Below are 27,975 nucleotides of genomic sequence, written 5' to 3'. Positions count from 1 at the left end.
TTTGAGTTGCCTATTCCCGTCCAAACTGAGATATCTGGTCCGCTGCTCGAGGGAGAGGTCACAGATAAAAGCTTAATCTAGGGCAGTGGCCACGGAAGGAGAGGAGGGATTTGAGAGGCACTGGACAGGCGCGGTGGGGATTAGCAGGAAGCGGTGAATGGTTGAATATCCAAGTGGGGGGACGTGTAAATTTCTGACGTCTACGACCGACTGCGCTGGGACACAGACCCCCAAAGTGGAGCCAACCCAGCCCTGCGCTGAGGGACGCTCCACGAGGGCAGAGGTGCACAGAAGCCTGGCCACAATTCTCTGTAAAGTGAACCATGCTCCAGCGAAACGACGACCAGGGGCTGCGCAAGGGTTCAGCTCCGCGGCTCGGGAAAGACCGCGAGAGCTTTGTCCTCTGCGCGGCGGGGGTCCCGAAGAAAGTATAATTTGAGCAGAGCTTCTAAAGTCACACGGAGACACTAGGAAGCCTCTGATGAAGAGAACTTCTTAGGGGTTTGAAGGACTAGTATTGTCCTTGAACAGCGCTATTCAGGAAGGAAGACGTAAACGGGTGGGGCGGGGCCGGGCCCGGCGTCGGGCCCGGCGTAGCCTCAGATATCTTCGGCGGAACTCGGCAATCCCTCAGCGAACTTCGTCCTCAGCTTCAAGCCCCGCTGATCCGGAAACAGCCGAGCGGATCCGGAAACAGCCGAGCGGACCCGGAAGCGGTGAGCGCGGTCACCGGGGAGTGCGGGACCCCGCCGTTTGCGCGGAGGCTATGGCGGCAGCTGCGCCGGCGGCCGCGGGCGAGGATGGCCTGCGACGGCAGCCGGGGACTGGTAAGTAAGGGCGCGTCCGTGCACTAGAGGAGCGGCAAAGGCAGAGGCGGGGCCGAGCTCAGCAGCCGGGAAATTGGGGGTGGTGGTGAGGGGGATACTGGAGGTAGGGGCGGGGTCTGGAGCCACCAGTAGGGGGCGTGGCCTGGCGATTCAAGGGGTAGGGCCAGGTGAGCGAGCGGTGGAACCTAGCGAGTGAAGGGGCGGGACCTTTGGAAGGGAGGGGTCGTGTCAGAGGAAAGGAGATTGGGTGAACCGTGTGTGTGTGGGGGGGAAGGCGGGGCTATAGCAACGCGTGCCAGAGCTAGGTGAGAAGGAGGCGTGGCCAGGTGAGCGGGTCTGGTCTCGGGAAAGAGGCGAGGACCGCGGCTGCTTTACAACTAGGTTGCAGGACTTTCGGATTTTGAAACTTGGGTTACTGAGGATGTTGGAGTGATGGGAAGTGAGGCTGATCCTTGTCCCCCACAGCCCTTGATCCCCAGCCCCAGGAGGGGGCAAAGGCTGAGGCCGAATCAGCGGAGCTCGGCCGACTTCGGGTTGAGCTGGCAGGCGCCTTGGCAGAAATGGAGACCATGAAGGCTGTGGCCGAGGTGAGCGAGAGCACGAAGGCCGAGGCTGTGGCTGCGGTGCAGCGGCAATGCCAAGAGGAGGTGGCCTCCCTGCAGGCCATCCTGAAAGGTGAGGCAGGGTCTCTTCCCAGACTCCCCGTCAGCCCCATAGAGGGGAGTGCATGACCAGAAAAGGGTCAAGGGGACACATAAGCTACTGGGTAAGTTAGCAGGGCAGGCCTATGGACCCAAAGGACAGAGATTTTTTTTTTCATTTTAGTGGGGGGACGCCTTTTTCTAATTTGCACAGGGATGCTGCCTGTGCTCGCAGCAGCTGTGTCAGTTCTAACTAAGTTTAGTTCTGAGCTTTTACCTGTTCCCTTGCCCCCTGTCATTTCTTGTTCCTTCCTGATGATTGATCAACCCTGAGGATGAGCCACTTCTCGGTTCCCTGAAGCACCTTCACTTGATCCTCTGGGCTTCAGACTCAGCCCTGGGCTTGGTCTCTGTGAGTCTTATCCTCTGGTTTCCTTCCTTTCCCAAGCATCCCTGCACCTGCCCCCCCACATCCCACCCCATCACACACACATGTACTGACTTCCTTCCCTCCCTTGTATCCTCTGTATGTACTTGAGATGCAACACCATCGCTTTCTCCAGATCTCCTTGCTTCTTTCCTCATTTTCCCCTTCTCCTTTAGTGGGAAGCCAAAGTCTCTAAAATAGCTTCCAGTCCTGTCCCACCTCTGGTTCCACTGCCACTGCTATAGTGAAGCTCCGGACAACTCCCCTGGACTTCTCACAGGTCTCCTTTTGTAATTGGGCCTTGACATTGGCTTCCAGAATAAACTTTCTCAAATTCCCATCCCACCACATCATTTTCCGTTCAGACACCTGCTCCTGCCTCCAGACTCCTGGGGCTGTATTTCACTCAGTACCCTTTCCACCAACATGATGCCTCCCTTCCACATACGACCTGACACGGTTGTCTCCTCCTATGATTTACCCTGTTATCTACTTAATATTTGTTCTTTAAGTAGGGCCACTTTTTAAATACTTACAGTTATTTTAAAGGAAATTTCCTGTCCTTATAAGAGAAATTGTCCCAAATCATTATCACGACAGTGATAATAATAATGGCTAACATATACCGTATGCCAGGCACTGAGCTAAATGCTTTATGAGTATTCATAACAACCCCAATGAGGTAGGAGCTATTATCTAGCTCCATTTTACAGAGGAAGCCCCGCAGCCTGGGCACATTAGGTAACTTGCTCAGGGTTGTGTAGCTAGAAAGCAGCAGATTTGAATCCAGGCAGTCTGGCAGCAGAACCCTTTTTTTTTTTTTTTTTTAAACAGGATATATTATAAACTTAGGGAGGCAATAACTTAGTTCACATCATGCAATAAAAAGTACATTAATCTAGAAACGCAAGCTTTTGTAGATTCTAAACATTCTTTTTTTCCTGCAGAATCCTTAACACCTGTGGCACTTGAAATGTATTAGCCTTTCTCCTGAGGGGTAGATTACACACAACAATGATGAAGAAGAAAGCACACCAAGGGTCTATTATGTGTCACTCGGCTTTGTTCCGCAATGGCTGAAACTCTTCTCATATTCTTGTTTGTTTTCCTGATAAAGTTTTGCTACCTGGCTGTTGGCTGAACAGTTCTTTTTTTTTTTTTAAATCTTTTATTTATCTTTAGAGGGGGAGGGAAGAAGAGAGGGAGAGAAACATCAATGTATGGTTGCCTTTCGTGTGTCCCCTGCTGGGAACTGGCCTGCAGGGAACTGGTCTGCAACCAAGGCATGTGCCCTGACTGGGAATCGAACCGCAATTGTCTGGTTCGCAGGCCCATGCTCAATCCACTGAGCTACACCAGCCAGGGGTTGAACAGTTCTGATATAGCAGAACCTTTACTTCTAATAGTACCTGTTAAAATAACCATGCACATAAAAAGTTTATTACTATTATTATTGATTGGCATTGGTGTATACAGATATATATTGACATATATCAATTGATATATATGTATATATTGTTATTGGTATATATATATATATGGAATAGAGACCATATATCTTCAGGAAGAGGGCTGAACACCTTCCAGATGTCATTTCCTTTGATCCTGTAACAACCCAGTGAGGCTGTCATACTGTGCCCGTTTTGCAGCTGAAGACAGTGATGGAGAGAGGCTGGCTGTGTGGCCAGGGCCATCTCTCCACAAAGCCCCTGTGGTCCTCTGTGGTAAATCGCCTCACAGAGTGCATCAGTGTTGGAGAGCCCATACTCACCCACAGGTAGGGCCAGCGCACTGACCCTCCTCCTCTGCCCTCCTGCCCTGCCAGACTCTATCAGCAGCTACGAAGCCCAGATCACTTCCCTGAAGCAGGAGCGGCAGCAGCAGCAGCAGGATTATGAGGAGAAGGAGCGGGAGCTGGGCCGCCTGAAGCAGCTGTTGTCCCGGGCTCACCCCCTGGACTCCTTGGAGAAGCAGATGGAAAAGGTTGGGGTTCGGGTAGCCTTCCTACAACCCCCCGAGATTAGAAAGATGTTGAGGCAGCCACAGGTGACGGTGGGGCAGAGGGATTGTTGGCGTGCCACTCCCAGATCATTAGGAGCAGGGTACCAAGTCATCCTTCTAGGCATAGCGCACGCTAGCTCTATACTCAGCAAGGTCCTGGCTTGCCACTTACTAGTGGCTTCATTAGGTCTATTTACCTCCAACATTAAGGACAGTCATGTAGAAGAAAGGGAGCTAACACTCAAGGATGCCTCTCATGCACTAGGTACTCTGCTAACTGCCTGTCAGATTCAGACTGCCCAGCCTTTCTCCCCAAAACAAGGCCCTTTAGATCCGTGGAACAGATGAGAAAGGTGAGGCTCATTCTCTCCAGTAATTCTCTCCAGGTTTTGCACATAGAAAGGAGATTTGGGGCTTAAAAATCTAAGCAATCTGGTTGTAAAGTTCGTTGTGAAGATAGTGTATCACCTCCTTTATTATTGTTGTTATTGACAATAGTAGGACACACATATTACTGAACCCTTCATCTTTCAAAGCAAGTCCACATCGTTACCTCACTTAATCTTCACAGAAGCCCTGTGAAGCAGGTGCTTAGCTCATTTTATGCCCAGAGAGATGGAGTCCATTGGCTGGTTAGAAAGACAAAGGTCAAAACAGGAGCCCAAGAAAGGAGGGTGCCTGACCCACACCCAGCAGAGGCTGCTGCTTGCACTCAGAGGGTTCCTCCAGGAGCCACCGCCCAGGGCGGTGAAGGAGGGCTCTGCTAACGGAGAGCCACCTGCGACAGCAGGAGGGGCTACAGGCCTGGGGTTGGGCAGTTCCAGTCCTGGCCCAACTCCTGCCTTCAGCCATTGTCCGTCCATGGCCTAGGTGTCTACAGAGCATGGATTCCAGGGCTTCAGATGGGGAGTGTTTCATTTGGGCCACACAGGCGTACCCTCTTGTTGCAGTGGTTCGCAGAAGAGATGGGAGGGTTAGACTGAACTTGTTTGACACAGGTTGTTAGTGGTTCAAGAAGTAAACGCAGCATGAGTTGGAAGAGGGTTTCTGCCTTGGACATCTGGGTGGCTGGCAGGGCCATTCTTGCTGCCTTAGCACTCATGGGAGGAGAAATGGCACCGTGACTCGGTTCAGACCTGGCTACACTGGGATGGAGGAGCCTGTACACCAGCCAAGTGGGGCTGTCCAGCAGCTGTTGGCTGTGCATGTTCAGCAGGATCCCGAACTTGAAAAGGGACCAAAAAATAGCAATATGGTGGTGATCGGGAGTGCGGGGGGACATACCAGTTAGGATGAGCTTTGAAAACTCAAGTCAGTGGTGGTTTAAATAAGGTAAATGTTTATTTCTCTTCAAGTCCAGAGGTAGACATTTTCAGGACTGATACAGCAGCTCATCAAGTCATTAGGGAAGCTGCAAAACTGCTGTTCTCCAGAGCATTTGAGATCTTGCTCCCCAGCATATGTCTTCAGTTTGGCTCAAACTGCTCTACAAATTTTTTTAAAAGCCATTAGGGACTCAGGCTCCTTCTGTGTTGCTATTTTGCTGTAGGTGGGGCTTGCTGCCTCGGGGTCTAAGCTGACTGCTTGAGTGCCAGCCTCATCCAGGTTCTAGCCAGTGAGGTAGAAAGAAAAGCACACCGTCTCCCTTGAAGGAGCTGCCCTGGAAGTTGCACTGGCACACCTGCTCCATCTGTTAGCTGGAACTTAGTCACATGGCCAGGCCCAGTTACAGGGAGGCCAAGAAATGGAGATGACTTTCTAAAATGTAGGCTTGTGTGTCCAAGTAAAAATGTTAAGTTCTTTGATAAAGGAAAAAAGTGAATATTGGGGAAGAAAAGTATGGTGAGGCCGTGGGCCACAGGAAGATGGTTGTGACTCTGACCTGTTTATGTGCCATGTGATCTGGGGTGGGTCGTGGAACTCCCGTAGCCTTTGTTATCTCTAAAATGGGGTGGACAGAACCTTCTTAGGAGGATTACAAGTGCTTGGAAAGAAAGCTCTGAACAGACATGAGGGGCCGTGAAGTCAGGAGAGGGAATGTTGCTGCCCAATACCCACTTCAGGCCCACGAGGACTCGGAGAAGCTGCGAGAGATTGTGCTGCCCATGGAGCAGGAGATAGAGGAGCTGAAGGCGAAACTGTTGAGGGCGGAGGAGCTGATTCAAGAGATCCAGGTAAGGGGGAGGCCAGGTGGCACTGAGGGAAGAAGGGGCGTTGCAGGACCCTGGCCCCCCAGCGTCTTTCCTGACCCCCTTCCCTAGAGACGTCCCCGGCATTCCCCTTCCCTGCACGGCTCCACGGAGTTGCTGCCTCTGTCCCGAGACCTGTCTCCCCCACTGGAGCCTCTCGAGGAGCTGAGCGGAGATGGGGGTGCAGCAGCCGAGGCCTTCGCCCACAACTGTGACGACAGCGCCTCCATCTCCTCCTTCTCCCTTGGCGGCGGGACTGGCAGCAGCACTTCACTGCCCCGTAGCCGCCAGGCCCTGAGCCCCGAGCAGGAAGAGACAGCCTCCCTGGTGTCCACGGGCACCTTGGTCCCTGAGGGCATCTACTTGCCACCTCCTGGTTACCAGCTTGTCCCAGACACCCAGTGGGAGCAGCTGCAAATGGAGGTGAGTGGCGTGCATGGGGTACCTGTCTGCATGCATGCATCCATCTGTCCCTGCACCGGTACTTACTGAGCTCCTACTATGCCCAGGCTGAGCTAGAGCCGGGGATTTCACAGTGAAGAGAAAACTCACTCTTGGCGCTTCCTCCTAGTGAGGGAGACAGACCCACACGTGCACATGAGCACATGAGGAAGTCAGTGTCACAGGGTGACAGGCCCAGAACTAACATATAGGGTCATGGCAATGCTGGAAACTAACCTGGATAGTAGAAAAGAGGTAATCTTTGAAGATTGGGGGCAGAGGAACTGCAAGTTCAGAGGCCCGAGGATGGGCAGACTGTGGTGTGTCTGAGGAACAGGAAGGCAAGCAAGAGGGAAAAGAGAGATGAGATCAGGAAGGAAGGCGGGGTCCCCGAGGCCAGCCTCAGGCCCATGGAGCTCACGTTTCAGACAAGGAGCAGTGGGAAGCCTCGGAGGGGTTTAAACCAGGGAGAGGCCTGCTGTGCTTTAGGCTTTAAGAGACCACTTGGGCCTTGCTGTAGGAATGGGCGCTAGTGGGGGGAGAGGGCAACAGGGGAAGTGGGGTGGCCAGCTGGTAGACACTTGACCTAGTTTAGAAGAGGGTTGTGACTGGGACCAGGAGATGGCAGCAGAGATGAAGAGAAGTGGTTTTAGAATCTACTTTGTAGGCAGACTGGCAGGACCTGCTGGTGGGTTAGACAGGGGGAGTGGAGGAAAGGGAAGGGCATCGATTCCTGGGCTTTTGGCTTGAGCAACTGTGAGGATGATGGTACCATCCACTGAGATGCAAAAAGAGAAAAGGTAAGGCATAAGAGGCATGGTGAGGAGGGAAGCCTCTCCTGGAAGCTGAGACTGAGGCCAAGGTCTTGGCAGGGGAGGCAGCTGCAAAAGGACCTGGAGAGCGTCAGCCGGGAGCGGGATGAGCTGCAAGAGGGCCTGAGACGAAGCAATGAGGACTGTGCCAAGCAGGTGGGTCCAGCCCCTACTCCAGCCCCAGCAAGACCTCTGGCTGCATGCCTCCTCCTGGGCCCCGGCCTCACCTCGCCTTTGCCCCCCTTCCACCCACAGATGCAGGTGCTCCTGGCCCAGGTCCAGAACTCAGAGCAGCTGCTGCAGACCCTGCAGGGGACTGTGAGCCAGGCTCAGGAGCGGGTGCAGCTGCAGATGGTGAGGGCTTTGGAGCTGGGGCAAGAGGGAGAGGAGAGTGATGGGAATTGGTTGAGAAGGGCACATGGAAGGTGGAGGCCCCCGTCCTATGTGGGCTGTACCTGGAGATGGTGCCTGGTGGGTAAAGGGGTTGGCACTGTGGCCAGAACTGGGGCTGTGCATTCAGATAGAGCCCATGATACACCTGCTCGATGATCCTGAGCTGATCCCACAATCAGGGAGCCTTCGCCTTGCTGCCTTGAAATTGAGATAATGGGACCTAGTTTAGAGAGTCATGACAATTAAAGGCAAGGATTATAAAATCAGGAACTTCCCAAGGCCAGACCAGAGCTGTAAATGATTGTGTCGGGCTGGGTGTGAGGCCGGAAGGAGTGGCGTGGCGAACAGCGCCGGTCCCTGGGGCAGCTGCTCCTCGACTTCCCCAGGTGGGAATTTGAGCTCGATGCTGCCAGGTGTACTGATTTGCCAAGAGAAGCCAGAAATCTGAATATTGGTGTGTAGTCTCCAGATTTCTAAAGTTAGAAACTAATTTAACGTTAAGAAAAAAAACATCGACCAAATAAAATACCCAACCTGACCTGTGGCTGCCATGGTGTGACCTCCATGTCACTGAGTGTATAAAGGACTTGGGAGACAAAGACACATAATAAAGGGTGTTCGTTCCTTTCTCAGGAGAGGAGGGGGGGTGGGGGCTTTCTGGCTGTCAGCACGTCTGGAGGAGGGTACAGGGTTTGGCCTCATGGGGCACGGGGACACCCTTCCCCCCTCATTTCCCTGAACTGACACTCCATACCCAGGCAGAGCTGGCCACCTCCCACAAGTGCCTGAGCCATGAGGTAAAGCGGCTGACAGAAGAAAACCAAGGGCTCCGGGCTGAGCAGCCGCCACCTGCAGCCCCCTGGGTCCTGGAGCAGGATGAGGGCCAGGACCAGGCGCTGCCCAGCTCTATCCCGGTAAGGGCGGTGCAGGCACTGACAGCCAGGGGTTCGCCCTGTTGGCACCTCCTCTTCATACACAGAAAAGCTTTGGCCTGGGGCCCTGGGGCTTGGGGACAGGTCCAGGCTGCTGTTTTAACTGCATCACCTTGTCCAACTCACTTAACTTTTCTAAGGCTCAGTTTCCTTATCTGAAAATGGGACCAAACCCCCCTGCCAGCCTCGGCATGAGGAGAAAATAATTTAACAGAATGCTTAATTTGAAAGCAGTAATTTGGTTTAAGCAACACGAGATCCACAAGGTCAAATTCATCATGGTTCATAGTAATCTGTCCTCATTGATCTATGCGCCATCTTTGTTGACATTGTTAAATTAATGTATTAAAAATATGAAGGTCGCCCGGAAGCCTTGCCCACCCTGAAAATACAACTTAAATCTTCTTATGTGTACCTGTACCACTTGACTGTTTCTACCTTCCTGAATTCAACCATTCCCTTGCTCTTCTCTGCTACCATTTTTATTACAAATATGTGCCTGCCTAAACAGTGGAGTGCTAACTTCAGTGTTTCTGAGCTCTATTAAAGGATCTTTGCTCTAGGTGACCTCCTGCACCATTCCTCGGCGTCTGTCGCTGAGGGCAGGGCTGCTTGCTGCAGAAGTCACTGGCGAACAATGTACTTGTCCACTTGCTTTATCAGGGACGATGGATGCCCCATACTGGGGGTTTGGGTTATCTCCCCTTTTCACAGTTTCCTTCCTCCCTTCCTTTCCCCTCTCCATAATCCCATGTAGCTGCTGGCCCCTGCTGCCTTTGCACCTCCTACCCCACACCCAACAGGTGACTGCATCCCTTCCAGGAGCTGCAGCAGCTGGTATGCCGCATGGGGCAGGAGGCAAGGGCCCATCAGCAGGCCCGGGAACATGAGGCCGAGCGCCTTCGGATTGAGATTGTGACGCTGCGGGAGGCGCTGGAGGAAGAGACTGCGGCAAGGGCCAGCCTGGAGGGGCAGCTGAGGGTGCAGCGGGAGGAGACAGGTGAGAGAAGAAGTGATGGGACTCCCCACTCCGGCTTTCTGGGAGGGTGACCTCTCCACAGTGGACCACTTGGGTGCCAGGAGGGGACAGAGGAGACAGTGCAAGAGTGAACCTGACCTCTCTTTCTTTCCTTTGCACACAGAGGTGTTAGAAGGTAAGTATGGGCCGGAGCTGGTGGGGCTGGAGTGGGTGAAGGAGGGAGGGCGTGGGCCTGACACCTGGTCCCTGCCTGACTTCCTAGCCTCCCTGTGCAGCCTGAGGACAGAGATGGAGCGGATCCATCAGGAACAGAGCAAGGTGAGGCAGAAGTCAGGCCAGACGTGATGACAGGGAGGCGGTGGCAGAGTGGAGAAGACCCTACCACACCCTCCTGCCCTCCATGTCTCAGATTAGGCAGCAGGAAGCCTTGTGGCTCAGGCCCTACAGGAGGGGTCAGTTGGGGGCGAGTAGAGGGGCTCTCCCTCCGGTTGGCCATACACCATCCCATCTGGCCCAAGGCCCCAGCCCGCGTCCTGTCCCCACAGGCTCAGCTCACAGACCTCCTCTCAGAACAGAGGGCAAAGGTGCTGCGGCTGCAGGCCGAACTGGAGACCAGTGAACAGGTGCAGAGGGATTTTGTACGACTGTCCCAGGCCCTGCAGGTAGGGCATGTCCCCTCACCACCAGGCTGCCATGACTCCAGGTGACTTGTCCTGGGTCATGCAAGGACAGTGCCCCGATGAGGGGAGTCTCCTTTCTCCTGGGGCTGGCATGGTCCTTTCCTCTGAGCTGCTGCTCAAAAATGTTAAAGCTCTTGTGTGTGCATCTTTGTTGGTCACGGGAAGCCCCCAGCCCAGGACCTGGCCCACGGACACATGTGGCGTGCTCATTACATCATCTGCCCCTGCCCCGTACTTCCTCAGGCTGTTCCCCTGGGACCTGTTTCTTCCCCTTGAACTTGGTTTTGCCATAGGTTGGGGTAGGTGGGGCCCCTGGGCACACTGGTACTGGGCCCTTGCCCCTTGGGGGCTGGCAAGTGGGGTCAGGGCTGCACCAAGGGCCCTCTGCTTTCCTCACTGGACCCTCCCAGGTGCGCCTGGAACAGATCCGCCAGGCAGAGAGTCTGGAGCAAGTGCGGAGCATCATGGATGAGGCGCCCCTCAGGGACATCAGGGACATCAAGGACTCCTGAGAGGCCAAACCCACCCGCTATGGGGAGACTGCCTTTCTCCACTGCAGAACCATTAAGCCTAAGCTTTGGGGGTCTCAGGATGGAGTCTTCCCCCTCTCCAAGCCTGGGGTTTAGGGGATGGGGCCACCACCACACTGGCCCTCCAGGGCCTCCTCCCAGGAGTGACTGGGCCTTCTGCTCCCAAGGATGACACTGTGTGAGGGTCCCAACTACCCCCTAGAACCAAAGGTGCAGGCTCAGCCCTGTGACTTTCTGGCTGCTATGCTGCCTCCTGGGCCCTCACCCCCATGCCCCCGTCCCCCAGCCAGACTGCCAGTCTCCCTCCCGCCCCCTTTCCTAAGGCATAGCCAGGCTGTGGGTGGTGGCTGGGAGCCTCTGTCCCTACATGCGCCCTGGACAGGCAGCTGCTTTCTGGACTGCATGACACTAAGATGCTTGTCCCCGAGGGCCAGACCCAGGCCCCAAGATGTGCATGGAGGCAAGGCCAGACTTTTCTGTCATTTATTTTCAATAAATAAGCAGCTCAGCTCAGTCGGTAGCCTTGTCCCTGCAAGCCCCACGTGGTTGGGGAAGGGGAGGTGTTATAGGGTAAAAGGGAGGGTTGCTGGGGTGGGGAAGAACAGTGAAGGGGACACCGTGTTTATAAACAAGAATGTGGAGGGGGAGAGGGGATGTGGGGTCTGTGCCACAGCTCAGGCTGAAGATGTGTCACTATCAGGGTGGGGATAAGGGGCAAAAGGACCGGTTACTTCCTTCTTTCATCTTCTGGATCTGGAAGGAGAAAAGGGAGGGCTGAGGGAGGAGCAGGAGGGGAACAGTCAGTCTCAGGCTCGCTGCCCCCTCTGCAGACTCACCTGGGGGTTGCCCAGCGCCCCCTTAGCCACCTGTGCCCCCAGATCCCACGCCCAACCAGTGCAGCCCCAGCGGCAGACAGCGCAGCGCCCAGCTAGCGCAATGCCCAGCGAGCGCAACGCAGCGCAGCGCAGCAGGCACAGTGGTGCCCGGAGGCCAGGGCAGTGCCGACCCACAAAGGGCAGCAGCCCACCCCTGGCTTGGAAGCACGGCAGTGGCGGTGTGCGAACGCAAGTGGCCTCGGGTGCCACAGCAGCTGGGCGTGAGGGCAAGAAGGGAGATACCTGTGACACGGTTCAAAGAGATGGAGGAGGGGGAACGAGTTATCCTATGGCCAGAGAGGACAGAGAGACAGCCGTTATTGGAGGGGGGCACGTAGGGCTAAGAGGCCTGAGGTGGTCGTGGGGGCACCGAGGAGAAGGTGTCTGCTCTAGGCATAGAGGGGTGGGGAGGGGAGGAAGGGGGCCGGGGTGCTCCTCCCTGGTGGACCGATAACACACCCACCTGAAAAGGAAAAGGGTGGGGGCGGGCGCCTTCGCAGCGCAGAGGGGAAGGGGCTGTACTCAGGGCCCAGGGGCTGGCGGTGCTCAGAGGAGGGAAGCCGCTTACCCTCCAGGTAGTTCCGAGCAACAAACTTAAGGAGTTCGTCGAGCCCGATGACTGGCAATGAGATCTTGAGGACCATGAGCCACTGGGTGAGGTCCAGGGCGCGGAGCTTGAAGATCATCTGGGAGGGGCCGTCAGGGCAGTGAGAAGGCCAAGTGCCCCTCTGAGGAGGGGGCAGGCAGGGGCCAGAGGACCCAGTGCCACCCCAACCTGACCCCACCTTCCCTTTGTGAGTGCTTGTAGTTACAGTGGTCATGGGCCGCTACAGAGGCTCCGTGTGAGCTGGGGAATGGGTGACCCTGGCCAGAAGGCTCACCGGCAGAGGGTCAACGTAGAGAATGAGGAAATGGAGGGACATGGAGAGGCAGATGGAACCCAGCAGCCAGATGTTCACCCAGGGCGGCATCCGCACGAGGGACTGGTTCTCAGAGAGGCTGCACGTGGATGGCCAGGCGGAGGCGAGAGCGGAGAACACAGAAGAACGGGTGGTGAAGGGGGAGACAGGAGCGTAGAGGGCAAGGTGGCAGGGGAGGCTGTGCGGGTCCTACCTGTTCAAAGCGTTGCACATCTCGATGGTGACCAGCACAGACAAGGCCATGGTCATGGGCTCAGGGGCCTCAAAGATCTCACACTCCACACCCTCAAAGTCGGGGTTGTCCTCGGTGCACTGCATGAAGTGGGTCTGCAGCGGGAAGGAACTGGGGTCCCACCAAAGCCTCCAGGCCACCCTGTGCCCCTCCACCCTCCCTCACCAGTCCCTCCCTACCAGCTGGTTGTAGGTGACATGAGGCCCGTCCTCCGCGTACAGGAACCACCAGGCAGCAGCTCCCACAGTGGCTGCGCCCACGTAGCCTGTGGTAGAAAGAAGGTGGGAGTTGGGGGGTTAGGGCTGGGAAATGGGAGGCATCAAACGGACCTGTTGGCCACAAACAGCGGGCTGGGGAAAAGGAGCGACCAGGGAAACTGCTTTGGAGAGGCTGGTGTCCCAGAGGGGTCAGTTTGGGGGCTTGGAAAAGATCGCGCAGTTTCACCCTACTCACCCCCAATTGCCATGTAGCGGAAGAAGAGCCAGCCACTGATGAGGGGCTCCTTGGGGCTCCGGGGGGGCCGGTCCATGATGTCCAGGTCTGGCGGGTTGAAGCCCAGGGCTGTGGCCGGGAGCCCATCAGTCACCAAGTTCACCCACAGCAGCTGCACGGGGATCAGGGCCTCAGGCAGCCCCAAGGCAGCCGTCAGGAAAATGCTGCCAGAAGGAGGTGGTCACAAGTCCGTCCTGCCCCTAGACCTGAAGTCCGTCCTGCCCCTAGACCTGTGCCCATCCCCCACCCTGACCTGGCTCCTCGTGGGTGCCGCCCTGGCTGCTCACCAGACCACCTCGCCCACATTGGAGGAGATGAGGTAGCGGATGAACTGCTTCATGTTGTTGTAGATGGCCCGGCCCTCCTCCACAGCAGCCACGATGGTGGAGAAGTTGTCGTCAGCCAGCACCATCTCAGAGGCGGTCTTGGCTACAGCAGTGCCGGAGCCCATGGCAATGCCGATCTCAGCCTTCTTCAGAGCTGGGGCGTCATTGACACCATCGCCTGTCTGAGGGGAGACAGAGGTGGGACCTGGCCCCTCCCGCACACCTCTTGTGCATCTGACTGGGGCCGTTGGCTCCTCCCTCCCCGGGCCCCCAGCTCCTGAAGACAGTGGTCTCAGTGGGCACTAAGCAGACTGCCCCATGCAAGACTCCACAGCGCCCCAGCCTGGGCAGCCCCACTGGTCTCACCATAGCCGTGATCTCATCGTAAGACTGCAGATACTCCACAATCTTCGACTTATGGGCAGGCTCCACTCGGGCAAAGCAGCAGGCGCGTCGGCAGGCCTCCCGCTGCTCACCCAGGGGCAGGTCATCGAACTCTCGGCCAGTGTAAGCTCGGTCTGTCACCTCCTCGTTCTCCCCAAAGATGCCAATTCGTCGGCAGATGGCAATAGCTGTACCCTTGTTATCCCCGGTAATCATGATCACTCGGATTCCAGCATCACGGCACAGCTGGATAGAGCCTGTGACCTCCTTCCGTGGAGGGTCCAGCATGCCCACCACGCCAACGAATGTCAGGTCCAGCTGGGGAGACAGAGCAGAGGGTGGCAAGGTCAGCGAGGGGCTCCAAGACTGATCCGTGGAGGGTGCTCTTGGGGAGCTGGGGAGAAAGGCCTGAGCCGGGGGAAGAGCTGACTCTGGGCCTGGTGTTTAAACCTCAGCAGGGCCCTGTAAACTCAGGGGCAGGAGGAGCTCCTTGTTCACACGCACACCCACAGGCTTGGCAGCGCCGGACCCACTGTAAGGGGCAGACTGTGTCTGTCACAGGAAGAGCTGAATGTAATGTTAGGGCAGTGGTTTCTGCTTTCAGAAGGGCCACTCGCTTGGTCTACAACTCTGAGCGAATCTGTGTGAACAGTCATGCCACAGTGTCCCCTCTCTAAAAGGAAGGGTGTGGACCTTGGTGCTCTCCAGAGAGCCAGTCCACTACAGGTAAAAGGAGCTTTGTACCAGAATGTAGGTCGACACGCTGCTTCTTGCATCAGGGAAATCTCACTGTGGAAACACGTCAGCTGAACTGGAGTATATTTAGTGATAGCTGATTTCTGTCCTGCTGTGTCCAAGCACCTCACCTCATCACAGACAGGTCCACAGATCGCACGTAAAGTGGCACTGCGGTTCTTTCAAACTCTAATGCCTGGTGATTCTATGGCCCATGACAAAGTAGGATGTGACGGGTGGTGGAGGAGGTGAGGCGGTGACTCTGGGGCAACGGGAGGCTTCCAGCTGCTCACCTCATACTCCATGAACTTGGCAGAGTCATCCAGGACCATATCCTCTCGCTTCGGGGGTGTGTCCCGGGTGGCCAGAGCCAGGCAGCGCAGGGTGTCCCGGCCAGTGCCCCACTCCTTGATCACGGACATGATCTTCTCCTTCACGGGCCCGGTCATCGGCACCCGGGTGGTGCCGACTCGTACATAGTTACAACGGTCAATGACCCCCTCAGGGGCACCCTAGGAGACCAGAACGGCATTCAGAGACGACAATCTCCCTTCCAGGGCACAGTGAGCGGGCAGGTATAGGAGGGGGACCCGGGATTAGGAGGGAAAGGGGCCAGGGCACATTCTGATTTCTGACCTTGACGAACATCTTGTTGCCCACAGCAGCCCGGGATTTGGCTGGGGAGCAATAGACAGACATGGACTTTCTGTCTCGGGAGAACTCCAGGGTGAATTCCTTCTTCATCAGCTGGCGGATCACCTGTAGAGAGGAGACAGGGAGGGGGAGGCCAGACATGAGATGGGTGGTGAAAGAGCGAGGACACTGTGCCAGAAGGGAATGGCCCCGGGCCCCTTCAAACATAATCAAGAGGGTCTGCGGTCCAGTGGACCCCAAGCCCAGTCAAGCCAAGTGTGGCACCTAACAGCACCAACACAGAGATTTCCAAGGCTAGTGCCACCACTGTGGGACAGTGTGTCTTGTTTAAAGTACAGGAGAAGATGTGTAGGGTGGCACTGCCCAACAGAATATCTAGTAGTGGTACGACTGAGTGACGGCCACTGAGCACGGGACACGTGGCTGGTGCAGTTGCAGAATCAAGTTTTTCTTACACTTAATTTTAATTTAACCACATGTGTGCTTCTTGAGACGTGCGGTTGGGACAGTGCAGAACTAGTGCCTGGCATATAATAAGTGCTCCATAAAAATAAATGAGCCCTGGCTGGTGTGGCTCAGTGGATTGAATGCCAGCCTGTGAACCAAAAGGTCACTGGTTTGATTCCCAGTCAGGGCACAGGCCTGGGTTGCGGGCCAGGTATTCAGTTGGGGGTGTGCGAGAGGCAACTGATCGATATCTCTCACACACACATCGACAAATTGATGTTTTTGTCCCTCTTTCTCCCTCCCTTCCCCTCTCTCTAAAAAAAAAATAAAATCTTTTTAAAAAAAATGAATGAGAGCTTTTTTCACCAAATGCATCACAGATATTTCTCCATAAAATAAAAACGAGAATAAAAATAACAATAAATAAACTTTGTGTTTATATTATCACTTGTAAGTTTTTAAAAAATACTTAATTTATTCTTAGACAGAGGGGAAGGGAGAAAGAGAGGAAGAGAAACATCAGTGTGTGAGAGAAACATGAATCGGTTGCCTACTGCTCATGCACCGAGTGGGAACTGGGCCTGTAACCCAGGCATGTGACCTGACCAGGAATTGAACCGGTGACCTTTCAGTTTGCAGGACTACGCCCAACCAACTGAGCTATACCAGTCAGGGCTTATACATTTTTTTTTTAAGATTTATTTATTTTTGGAGAGGGTAAGGGAAGGAGAAAGAGAGGGAGAGAAACATCAATGTGTGGTTGCCTCTCATGTGCCCCCTTCTGGAGGCCTGGCCCGCAACCCAGGCATGTGCCCTGACTGGGAATCGAACTGGCAACCCTCTGGTTTGCAGGCCGACACAATCCACTGAGCCACACCAGCCGGGGCTAGGACTTTTAAATTTTTTTAAATGTAAAAATGTCATTTGTCAATGATTAAAATTGATATCAAACATCTACTGACATACACATGAGTGTCCTGCACACATGCACACATATAAGACTGGGTGATACGGGGAACATAGCCCCCAGAGGAGTTCAGTGTAGACACTGACTGAGTAAATACGAAGAGCAAGAACTCAGAGTGAGGGGAATAGAACTGGGCGTGCTTATCTGGCAAGGGGAAGTGAAAGAACGTGCAGTAGTCACGTGTCCCGAACCCTAGATCAGGGCTTGAGACCTTATAAAAACAAATGTGCTTCTAGAGACACAGGCGTGATAGCTGAAGGTGGGGCTGCCCCAGGATGGGTCACTTGTGGTTTCCGTGTCCAGCTCCATTCCTTTTCAACTGGGGACAGAACAGGAGGAAGTGATTTTAAATTCATCGAGGAATGCTGCGGCCGGGCAGTGGAAAGAACAGCACTGGTCCAGGGGCAGCAGGTCCTACTCGAAGTCAGCCTGACGGAGAAAAACCTGTGGACAGGCCACCTGTCTGTCCCGGCTGGGGTCCCAGCATGAAGCACAAGGACCCTGGCCAGCCTCTGCTTCCTGAGGCTCATTGGGTCCTGCCCGGATTCTGCAGTGGGGTCGAAGAAGGACCCCAGGGGAGGGAGCAGCCAAACTCACCGAGTTGCAGGCATTGGCCCTCTCCACCTTTGAGAGGCTTCTCACGTCAGTGTTGAATACGTTCATCTTCTCCACTAGGGTAGTGAGTGCTGTCTCGGTGGCCTCGCCTACCTTCTCATAAACACCTTTGGCCTGAGAGGGCAGAGGAGGAAGGGGAAGTAGTAGAAAGGGTAGAAGAAAGTAGTAGAAAGAGCCCAGTGCCCTGGGCTCCTGGTCCCTTGCTCCCACCAATATACCTGCCTTCCACCTAGAATGAGAAGGGAACAAACCACTCCCTTCCTCTTCCACCCAGGAAAGACTCGGTTCAGGGGCCCCCTTCCTATGACCCCTTCCTTGTGACCTGCTGAGGACACCTGGACTCTGAGCCAGCTGGAAGGGAAGGAGGGGCTGCTTCAGGGGTGCAGAGGTTACCTCGTTGAAGTCCAAGGAGGAGTCATTGCAGAGGGCACAAATGGTGGCCAACTCCACCAGCCCATCATACTGCCCTGCCCGGACTGTCTTATCATTCTTCAAGCTGGCAGCGAGGTGGGGAGGAAGGAAGGAAAAGAAACAAGTAGAGAAGAATAGGAAATGAGATACAGAGAGAGCAAGGGGAAAGCAGCGAGGCGCAGTCAGGGAGATGGCAACCAAGATCAGGCGGGACAGAGAAGGAGGTCAGGGGAAGGCAGAAGACAGAGAAAGGCAGACAAAACTAAATGGAGAGCCCCAAGGAGAAAGGCAGGGTGTGTGGAGGGGGCATGAGGAGCTGAGGAGCAGACCCCAGGGGAACTTACACTTCTCCTTCTGGAGCATAAGTGGAACCCGTGATCGAGAACTCGTTCAGAACGCAGAGGTCCCCGTCCACTTTGTCGATGATAAACATCTGTGGGGGGAAGGGCACGTGCACAGATGTGTAGCTCCCCCCACGCCCCGAAGGCAGTCTGCGCTGAGGGGGCCCAGGCTCTGAACGTCCCTCTGCCGGGCCCCCTGTGCAGACTAACTTCCCACCACCCCGACCTGCCTCTCCTTTTTCTCCCTGCATCCTCCCCTCTACCACCACGCCCTTGCGATCATTCTCCATGTTCGGTCAGTGGCCTTAGACAAAAGGTAAGACATGCGCAACAAGGTGGGGCAGGGACTGAGGCTACCAGTCCACCTGTTGGCACATGGCCCATATACAGGTCCAGACACTTGTGGCCAGATCTCCTAGTTTTGCAGTAACAGCTGGAAATTCAGTTTATTTTCCTATGGAATCTCTTGGCTTTCAAGTGCAGGCAATGAATTCATTTTTTATGGAACATGACAAGAGCCAGGCTGTACAAGCCTGCAGTCTGGCTTTGAAGCCTGTGCTTTAGAAGGATGTTGAGTGTGTAGTGCTCAGAGGGGAGCAGCCCACGGTGAACCAGGGCAAGTGTGGAAGGGACAGGGGTTAAGACATATTCCAAGACAAAACAGTCCTGTGGTCAAAGCCAGTTTGGGAAACTCTGGGTTAAACAAAGTGAAATCCACCCTCTTTACAGTCAGCCTTCTCCGAGGCCTTCCAATGCCCAGAGGTGAATGGGTCTTCCCAAGGGGCCAAGGGTACAGCCTTTCTCATCCCGGTCTGACCACAGAGTCCTCAGTTCCCGGAACGACAATTTATCTTTCATGGACATGCTATTCCAAGAACACTGTTTATGGCAGGGGTTCTTGGCTTGAGGGGTCAGTCCATGGATGATCCCAACCCCACTAAGGGGGGGATCTGTGAACTCTGATGGCAAAAAAAGACACCTTTTATTGCCTCTCCAACAGTTAGCATCTCCTTTCGATCATGAAGCAGGCAGCGGACTACGGCTTCTGCATCGCAGTAGTGCTTAGACCCCCTGCTAGACTTGCTACTTAAATGTCTTCATAAAGAAGCCTAAGTGTTACCAAATCACAAATTTGCTTTTTTAAAGATTTTGGTAACTGTGTTTACATCACTCGTTTCCTCTGTAATCTGGTGTATTTTTAAAACAGAATCCTATGTTTTTTTATTTTATACATTTAAAATATACTGACGAGAGGTCCAGACTGCCAGAGCCCAAGGCACAGAAAACATTAAGCGCCCCGGTTTTGGAGATGCTTCTCGAGATGAGTGTGCCGGGCTCCCCCGGCCCCTGCGGTGCATGACCGTTCCGGAGGGCGGTCTGGTGCACAGGCAGGAGCTCTGGGCCAGACAGACTTGGGTTTGAAACCGAGTTCTGCTCTTACTAACTGTGCACTGAGTTTTCCAGAGCCTCAGTTTCCTCCTCCAGAAAATGGGGTGAACAAGGCCTTTCCCTGATGGGGCTGTTGTGGAGGATTAGAGAGAACAGGGCAATGTCTGGCACGTGGAGGTGGCTGTAGAGAGCTACTGGGCTGCACAGAGGGGCCGCTCTGATCCCTCTCGTAGCTCACAGGATGGCGCTCTATCTGCCCTCCGAGCATTTCTTTCCCAGGTCAAAATGAGGAGTGGTCAGTGATGAAGGGGCACCACCATCTTTGGAAGGCTCGTTTCACCCAAGGGCGGTCTTCTGAATGGGAGTTGCCCACCCTTCTCTGACCTTGCAGACAGACATCTGGTTGGTGGTGAGGGTGCCTGTTTTGTCAGAACAGATGACAGAGGTGCAGCCGAGAGTCTCAACAGAGGGTAAGCTCCTGACAATTGCGTTTTTCTTTGCCATCCGGCGGGTGCCCAAGGCCAGGCAGGTGGTGATGACTGCAGGGAGGCCTGTGGGGGGAAGAAGAGGGGTTAAGGAACAATAACAGAGATGGGAAGGAGTGACCTCCCCAAGATAACAGGCCCCGCTCCCTGGAACCTATAAATGTTACCTTGTTTGGAAAAAGGGTCTTTGCAGGTGAGATTAGCAAATGCAGGGGGCGGGGTGGGGAGAGACTGCTGTACCTTCTGGGATTGCAGCCACAGCTAGGGCCACAGCGATCTTAAAGTAGTAGATGGCACCTCGGAACCAGGAGCCCCCATGGACGGGATCGTTGAAGTGGCCAATGTTGATGAGCCACACAGCCACACAGATGAGAGAGATGACCTTGGAGAGCTGCTCCCCAAACTCATCCAGTTTCTGCTGCAGAGGGGTCTTGTCCTGTTCCGTGGCGGCCATCTGGTCGCGGATTTTCCCAATCTCGGTGCTCACGCCCGTAGTGGCCACGATGCCTATGGCCTTGCCGGCTGCAATGTTGGTGCCCTGGGAGGGTGAAGAAGAGGCGAGAAATCGGGTGAGAGGCAGTGCTCGTGGAACAGTCCCTCAACTGTGGGGCTCATCTCTCGTCACACTGACGTGTGTCTCCCCATCCAGGGCCTCCGGCAGGAGTGTGCAACAGCCGGCCCTTGGTGGCTCACCGAGAAGAGCATGTTCTTCTTATCCTGGTTGACAGCTCGGGGGTCAGGGACAGGGTCTGTGTGCTTGATGACAGATACAGATTCGCCTGAGAAGGGGACAATGGGGGGTTTCAGATGACGTCACGTCTTTCCCCTTTTCTTCCCTAACTCCCCACTCTGTTCGGCAGCCTAGGGCCTGGTAAGGGCCAAGTGGCAATCGTAGAGGAAGTCTGGATCTGGAAGGAACCACCGCAGGCAGATGGGAATGTCACTGCTCTTAGGGCAAAAAGACCTCAGCCCCAGCCTTGGCTTTACCACTTACAAGCTACATGAATTCGGTCCTCTGTAAGGTGGCGATGACAACATGTACACTTCAAAACAAGGTTTTGGTGGCATCAAACAGGCTGACTGATGTGACAGCGCACTGTCCACTGAAGAGCACGCTCCTGGGAGGGAGCGGCCCCGACCCGCGGGATCCTACCTGCCACTCCCGGACGGCAGGGGCTCAGACAGTCAGCCCAGGCCAGGCAAGCCTTGCCGCCCTGGTCCGTGGGCATGGTTACTGGCTCATCACCACCCTCTCTCCCAGTGGAGACACAGTGGCAGCTGCCTTTTAAGTGCACCTTGGCCTAGCTTCTGGAGCTCTTTACTTGAGGGCTTTGGAGGAGACAGGAGCTCTCTGGGTGCATATGCACCCGTGTGTCTGTGCGGAAGGGACGGGTCAACGGCCGTCTGGAGAATGGGCACAAACGCTCCACCCCCCTCCTCATACTGCAGTTTTGCAGCAGTGAATGAAGCTGCTGGTGCTGCCCCTGCTGCCTCTGTGGAGCCAGGAGCGGGCCCTGCTGCTGGGGCTTCTCTTTGCACCTAGCGTTTCATCCCTGTCTGTCTGCCAGCTCTTCCTCTTCAGACCCTCCCCCATGCTCCCCGGATGCACCCTCCCCCTCGGGCGCAGACCTGTCAGGATGGACTGGTCAACCCGGAGGGTGGTGGATTTGATGGAGAGGATGCGGATATCTGCGGGGACTTTGTCGCCCACTGTGGAGAAAGTGGAGAAGAGTGAAGTCAGTTGAGAAAATATTTTTCTGCCTTCCTAAGAAATACTCAATTTTCGTCCCACTACCCCACCTCATCCTTCAGCTCTTGGCGGTCACCTAGGCTAGGTGCCCGCCCCCGCGCTACAGCCAGGCCCTCAGCAGGTGCTGCCGTAGCCCCGGCACCTCCCTCCTAACGCTCACGCCAGTTGACCCCGTCGTGGAAAGTGCCCCTTGCCACTGGGCTCTGAGCCCCGTGAAGGAAGAGTCTGGCACACTGTCTGGTATGCCGAGTAAACTTATGTTAAGTGACTGAAGGGAAAATGAGGAAGAATCCTGTTGTATGACGAGAAACTAAAACTGACAATGCGGAACCGCGAAACAGAGCGGGAAACGAGGGAGAAAGGTGAGAAGGCACAGGCAAGCGAACAGTTAAAGAAAACACGGTGACTGGAGGGACATGTGTCGGGGAAGAGAGTGAAGTGGAACAGCCAGGGAAAGTGGGAAGAAACAGGAGGAAATATGGGAACTGAGAAAATCGACATCAACCGCGGCACGAGGCAGAGCAAGAAGCAGGAGAGAGTGAGGGAGAGGCAGTGTGAGAAGGGAAGACGCAGGAGGGGGGGGGGGCCACTGAGGCAGAGGGGACAGGCCCACATGGAGAAGACACACGTCTGAAACCGCTGTCTAGTCCGAGCATCCGAGGAAGGGCAGGAGACTGGGTGAGTGCCCTGGGGAGATGGGCAGACGAGAAGGGGAGGCCCGCAGCGCAGAGGGAAGGAGGGACCGGGAGAGCAGCACGCGGCCTGGAGCCGAGAAGCCGTGGGGAGGGCCCGGTGCGGAAGCCACCTTGGGGGCGAGCCTCGGAGCGGATGCCCTGCCAGACTGGAGACCTCCGAGGAGTCTAAATGCCTCCCAGGACCTCTGCCCAATCCTGCCTGGTCCCGAGGATGCTTCTGGGGACCGGGTTTGACTGCTTTCCTCCCTCATTGCTAAGGTCCCACCTCCTGTGCCAGAGGAAACTGATGGAGGCGGGAGGAGGTTGGCCATGGAGTTGGGCGGGACACCCTGTCACCCAAGTTGAAGTGATATTTATAGACATTCATGGCGCTGACTCTAAACTGTCTCCATAGCAAGACAGCCCTGCGATGGGGCACTGGGGTCTTCAGTCTGCCCACCCCCGCTCCAAGTTTCCCATGGTGGCGACGGAGGTGTCTGGTGGAGGGAAGCCCATGAGAAAGACACATCCCCTTATGCCAGCGGCCTGGAGATGTGGGAAGGCCTGCGAAGGGCAAATATAAAAACCGCTGAAGGGGGCAGAATCCCAGTAATCTTAGCCACCCAGCCCCCACCTCTCCCTGGTCAGGCATTAAGTGTCCCTCACCAGAGAGGCGGGGCCCCTCCTTGAGCTCTCCTCCCAGGTCCCGTGTTCTCTGCTGGGGACTGAGTTTCCCTTACATGGTCGGGGGCTTGAGCCTTTGGCCCCCCCTCTCCCTTCTACTCTCACTCCTTCCCCTTTGAGAGGCCTCAAGGGCACTGAGAGGTCAAGATTTAAGGCTGACCAAGCTTGGGGGTGGGTGAAAGGATAGGGAAGCCAGGCCTTAGGAGGGGGGTGGAGATGGGACCATTGGCAGGGACTGGGTTCCACCTGTTGCTTGCAAGTATTGGGTGAGAGGCGGGGGGAGCAGGGGGTCTGCCTGCAGCTTCAGGGACAGGACTGGCTGTTCCCGCTGAGACTCTGATGGGGAGGGGGTACTTCGGCCACAGTGCCCTGGGGCGACCTCCTGAGGAGTCTGGGAAGGAGAAGCAAAGACTCCACCATTCTGGCCACCTCCTGGAAACCAGGACCAGACTGACCAGCCCCAACCCCCAACATACTCATCTTCTTGGCCTTGAACCCATTCTGGACCACTCGTTCCCATCACTCACCGGCCACTTCCACAATGTCCCCGGGTACAATGTCCCGAGCCTTGATCCTCTGCACCGACTTGCGGTCGGCCCGGTAGACCTTCCCCATCTCGGGTTCGTATTCTTTCAGAGCCTCAATGGCATTCTCTGCATTACGTTCCTGGGAGTACAGGGTGGAGGACAGGAGGGTCATCACAGGAGGAAGGTCGTGGAGAGGGAAGGCTGTGGTGGGCGTGGGGTGCGTGGGGCGTGTAGAGATGGTGGAGCGGGGGCCAGAGTCCTGGGGCCAACAGGGAGATCACAGAGGAGGAGGGAGGCCATGCAGGCCTGGCTCCTGGCACAGGGACAGAGACAAGCTCCATGTGAGCGTCCGCGTGCTTGTGTTGAGTAAACTGTCACTTATGGCTGAAAATCGGGTTTTAGGGAGACAAAAAAGGAGAACCAAATAAAATCAGAAAGCAGGGGACAGGAGAAGCAGAGGGTGCTACCGTAGGAGAAAGAAGAAATTCAAACTGGTGTTTGCCGAGCTCCTACTGCACGCCAGGCGCAGGGCCGAGGGCTTCCGCACCCCTCATCTCGCGAGAGTTCACCACAGCTCGGAGGGACAGGCTTGTCGGCTCCATTTTCCAGATGAGGAAACTGGGGCCCAGGGGGATGGAGGGACTTTCCCGGGGTTACAGTGCCAGCAAGTGACAGTGGGAACGACAGTCCCCCACTTTTTCCAATACTCTGTCTCATTTCCAAATGGAGCGACAGGACCAGAAAACAAGGTGAGCCTGAGGAAAGTGATGGAGGAGGGTGGGGGGAGGACGGCTTCCTGTTCAGTGTGTGGAGGGGGGGATATGAAGGAGTGAGGCGGGGTCAAAGCTAACCTGCCAAACCCCCACAATGGCATTGGCAATGAGGATCAAGAGGATGACAAAGGGTTCAACAAAGGCGGTAACAGTCTCTTCACCTTCCTCAAACCAGGCCAGCACCTGGGAAGCAAGGAAAGGGAGAATAATAGGAAACGGAGCCCCTCCAAGAGGTAAAAAGAGAAAAAAGCAAATGAAGATGAGAACATGCGCAGGAGCACATGGGGCGGGTATCACAGGGGTACTGCATCACTCATCGGCGTGAGGCTCTGCACTCTGAGGCGCATGCTCACACAGGCACCGCCACTGCTGATGGTCAGCGCGAACAGGCGGGCGCAGATACGCACAACTCAGGGATTAAGTAGGAATGCTTTCAGGTTTCCCCGACTGACTGTTGGCTTGTAAACGAAGCTCAGGGGACACCCAGGCCAAATACCCCCACAGCCACATCCATCCCCCGGGAGCCAAAACTCAGTAGGAAAAACCCTGTGGTCCTCACAGGCGCCTGGCCCACCCACACCCCTCCCCCACAGCCCAAGCCAGGGTAGCTCCAATTTCATGAGGGAGCAGAAGAGGGGGGATAGTGTTACTGGGCCTCCTGTACACACCCCACCCCAGCTGTTGCCTCTGCCAGGCAAAGGCAACAGCCACAGGCAAATGTCAAGGAGCAAATCTGAGACGGGAGAAGTGAGGCCCTGCCAACGAGTGCTCAGGGGCCCACAGGCCCTCCATTAAGGAGACCAGGGGACACGGAGGCTTATTTGCCTCCAGAGTCTTGTCTTCCAGCAGGACTAAGATGTTAAGGGAGAAATTCCCAAATGCAGAATGGACTGCTGGGAAGGTGGGTGCCGAGGGGAACTCCAGGACACCAGAGGTGCCGGGACCTTGAGGAGGGCGCGAGGCCAGCCCTGAGGCTGTGCGGAGCCTGAGGAGGGCAGGGAAAGGGAAAGTCAGGCCACACTGGTGAGGAGGGGGATCTCAGGACTTCCAGCCCTGATGAGGGAGGGGTAGGGAGGCAAGGCCAGAGTGAGGAGTCTGGGCCTTCCAGCGTTTGGAGTTACCCTCACACCAGCAGCTCTTTCCCGCCTCTGGGAGGGAGTCTGCCTCCACCAATCACTGCCAGAAGGGCGGGGCAGGGGCGCTAGGATGCTCAGGATTGGTAGGCTGTTGCATGTGCCCAGGGCATGCAGGGAGTAGTGGTGCCTCGCTCGGGTGGCAGCAGTCTCTGAGCTGGGGAGCCCTCGGCTCAGGGGGTAACCTGAGCCGTCAGAGCCCTTGAAGCTTCAGGGGTGGCTTAGCTTCTGTGTTTTGGCTGAGAACGCTCTTAAAGCTTAAAATAAAACTTGCCTGTGGGGTGTGGGGGAAGGACAGAAGATGACAAAAACGAGCCCCACCTCCCTCAGTCTGGTCTGCAGAATAGGATGCTGAGGGCTTGGGCCACAGCAGCCTGTGATTTGGAACCCAACCCCCAGCACTCTCCAGATCCCCCAGCCCACATGCCCCACCGTCCCCCAGATGTGCTCGCACACTTACGAAGGAAATGCAGGCAGCCAGGAGGAGGATCCGAACCAGGAGGTCTTCAAACTGCTCTACTACCAACTCCCACAGGGACTTCCCTGGGGGAAGAGGCAAGAGGAGGAGCCCGCCCCGGGGTTAAGGCCTAGTGGATGATCCGCTTGGACTCCGGGTGCGAGCTGGGGTCCAGAGGCTGAGAGTGTCCTGACTTCGAGCCTGGAACAGTGAGGCTCTGGGGCCACGGGCCCAGAACTTACAGAAGGGCAGAGGGGCTTGCCAAGGCCTCAGAAACAGGCTCCTTCCTCTGAGCAACGGGCAACTGTTCAAGGGCTGGATGCCTCAAGGAGCAAGTGCCCGGAAACTTCTGCCCCCAACCAGACCCTAACTTTTGGGGAGGGGCGTTTGCACAGGAGTTGGTAGGGAGACGGCAGGGAGAACGAAGTGGGACACTGAGGGAAGAGGGAGTCATACATGACAGCTCAGGGATTCCAGTAACTTACCTTCCTCAGCAGGGAGCTCTATCGAGGGAAAAAGAAGAAAAGGACATATTCATTTGGGGTTCGGTCCAATGGCCTCCACACCCAGGAGTTTGTGACTAAGGTAGCAGAATCAGGCCATGGACGGGGCATCTGAGGTTCACCAAGGTCATCCCATAAACCCCCCGAACTCTGGCTCTCAGGGACCCTGTTCCGTCCGTACCCTCTTCCCTGCTGCAGTCATTGGAGCCCAGCCCGGCTCTACCCTAAGATACCCTGGAGGGAGAGGCTCCACCGTTTGCGAGTGTGGGTGTTGCAGGGGCTCGTGAGGGCACTGCCAGCCTCTCCTTCAAAGAACACTTACCATTGGGGCCGTATTTCTCCAGATGCCGCTTCACTTGGTCCGGGGTGAGGCCTGTGGTCTCGCTCACACCAAAATAAGACAGACATTCTTCTGTGGTCTTGGAGTGTGCAGCCTCCATGGTGCTCCCGTCCTGGGGGCCAGGGGGCGGTGTTCCTTCTGGGGGGTCCTCACGCGGGGGGTGCCTTCCTCAGTGTGTCCGCCTGCCTGTTCGTCTGGGCTTCTTCCGTTTTCTCTCCTGCCCCCCCCCAGGTTTCTCTTCCCTTCACGAAGCTCTGACCCCGGTACCACTTGCAGCAGCCGGCCACCACCCCCCAGCCCCCAGCTGGTCCTTATGAGGGAGTGGGGGGGGCCGGGCTCCCCCCTCGCCCAGATCAGGGATTGGCTGGCAGAGACTCCAGCAGGAGGGGTCAGAAGAGAGATATTTCTGCTGACAGAGGGGGAACAGTGGGGCTGCAGCCTGAGATGTCACTCAGAGGGAAGCTAAGGTGGCCCCAGCCACAGGGAAGGAGGGGGATTTAGGGAGAGACTTCGCTTTCTGTCTTCTGCTTCTGACCCCTCCCCCAGTGGCCTCAACTTCCCCGATTGCACTGAGTTTCCTATTCCAAACTCATCCCTTCAGTTCTTCCCTTAAGCCCACTGCTACTCTCAGGACTTCACCTTCCACTTTCCTCACAGCTCCCACTTCCCGTCTCATCCACCCTGAACCTGTCTGTCCCCGCCGGCCTCCTTCCTCACCTAGTCGGTTTAAAGTACAGCAGAGAAACTCCAACCTTAAGGGGATCGAAGAAGAGGGGGAGGACATCCTTTGGGGGCGAGAGGAAGCGGCTCCAGAGGAATAAGGGGAAGCAGGGAGGGGAGAGGGTCAAGGGGACAGAGCAGAAGATGGTAACCCTACCCCAGGGAGGGGCTGCTGCAGCCATCAACAAGGGATTTAGTGTCCAGGCCCTGGCGAGCAAAGCCAGGACTGCCTGTCTCTCCCCTAAACCCCCCCACCCCCATTGCTCTAATTCAGCCTCTGGGAACATAG

The 27,975-nt window shown here is 55.8% G+C and overlaps 2 protein-coding genes across 5 annotated transcripts; one reads left to right on the top strand and one right to left on the bottom strand.

Moving 5' to 3' along the window:
- Window positions 1-123: 123 nt before the first annotated feature.
- Window positions 124-11,365, top strand: RABEP2 (rabaptin, RAB GTPase binding effector protein 2). 3 transcript variants are annotated; one of them, XM_037140047.2, is made up of 13 exons: window positions 124-827; window positions 1,293-1,502; window positions 3,721-3,878; window positions 5,960-6,070; window positions 6,158-6,508; window positions 7,399-7,494; window positions 7,594-7,692; window positions 8,490-8,645; window positions 9,486-9,663; window positions 9,806-9,817; window positions 9,905-9,960; window positions 10,188-10,265; window positions 10,733-11,365. In XM_037140047.2, the coding sequence occupies exons 1-13, from the start codon at window positions 767-769 to the stop codon at window positions 10,832-10,834; spliced, it is 1,668 nt and encodes a 555-aa protein (XP_036995942.2). In that variant the 5' UTR covers window positions 124-766; the 3' UTR covers window positions 10,835-11,365. The 3 variants fall into 3 exon arrangements, with proteins under 3 accessions (XP_036995942.2, XP_036995941.2, XP_053527439.1); XM_037140046.2 differs by having other exon boundaries at window positions 135-827; window positions 10,188-10,304; XM_053671464.1 differs by lacking the exon at window positions 9,806-9,817 and having other exon boundaries at window positions 135-827; window positions 10,188-10,304.
- On the bottom strand, window positions 11,320-27,768 carry ATP2A1 (ATPase sarcoplasmic/endoplasmic reticulum Ca2+ transporting 1). Of its 2 annotated transcripts, XM_037140033.2 has the most exons (23): window positions 26,949-27,292; window positions 26,609-26,626; window positions 26,127-26,209; window positions 24,612-24,716; window positions 23,761-23,899; window positions 21,755-21,835; window positions 20,819-20,904; window positions 20,366-20,663; window positions 20,025-20,191; window positions 18,255-18,343; window positions 17,893-17,995; window positions 17,482-17,613; window positions 15,453-15,575; window positions 15,110-15,328; window positions 14,064-14,399; window positions 13,659-13,879; window positions 13,333-13,535; window positions 13,059-13,144; window positions 12,841-12,974; window positions 12,609-12,726; window positions 12,296-12,413; window positions 11,971-12,014; window positions 11,320-11,605 (listed from the first exon to the last, which is right to left on the bottom strand). In XM_037140033.2, exons 1-22 carry the CDS (start codon window positions 27,064-27,066, stop codon window positions 12,010-12,012), a joined length of 2,982 nt encoding a protein of 993 aa, XP_036995928.1. In that variant the 5' UTR covers window positions 27,067-27,292; the 3' UTR covers window positions 11,320-11,605; window positions 11,971-12,009. The 2 variants fall into 2 exon arrangements, with proteins under 2 accessions (XP_036995928.1, XP_036995927.1); XM_037140032.2 differs by lacking the exon at window positions 11,971-12,014 and having other exon boundaries at window positions 26,949-27,768.
- Between the last annotated feature and the right edge of the window lie 207 nt (window positions 27,769-27,975).

This window comes from Artibeus jamaicensis, unplaced genomic scaffold, assembly GCF_021234435.1.
Source record: "Artibeus jamaicensis isolate MK-2021 breed Jamaican fruit bat unplaced genomic scaffold, CSHL_Jam_final contig_700, whole genome shotgun sequence".
NCBI lineage: Eukaryota > Metazoa > Chordata > Mammalia > Chiroptera > Phyllostomidae > Artibeus > Artibeus jamaicensis.
This window is presented reverse-complemented; position numbering and strand designations above follow the sequence as displayed.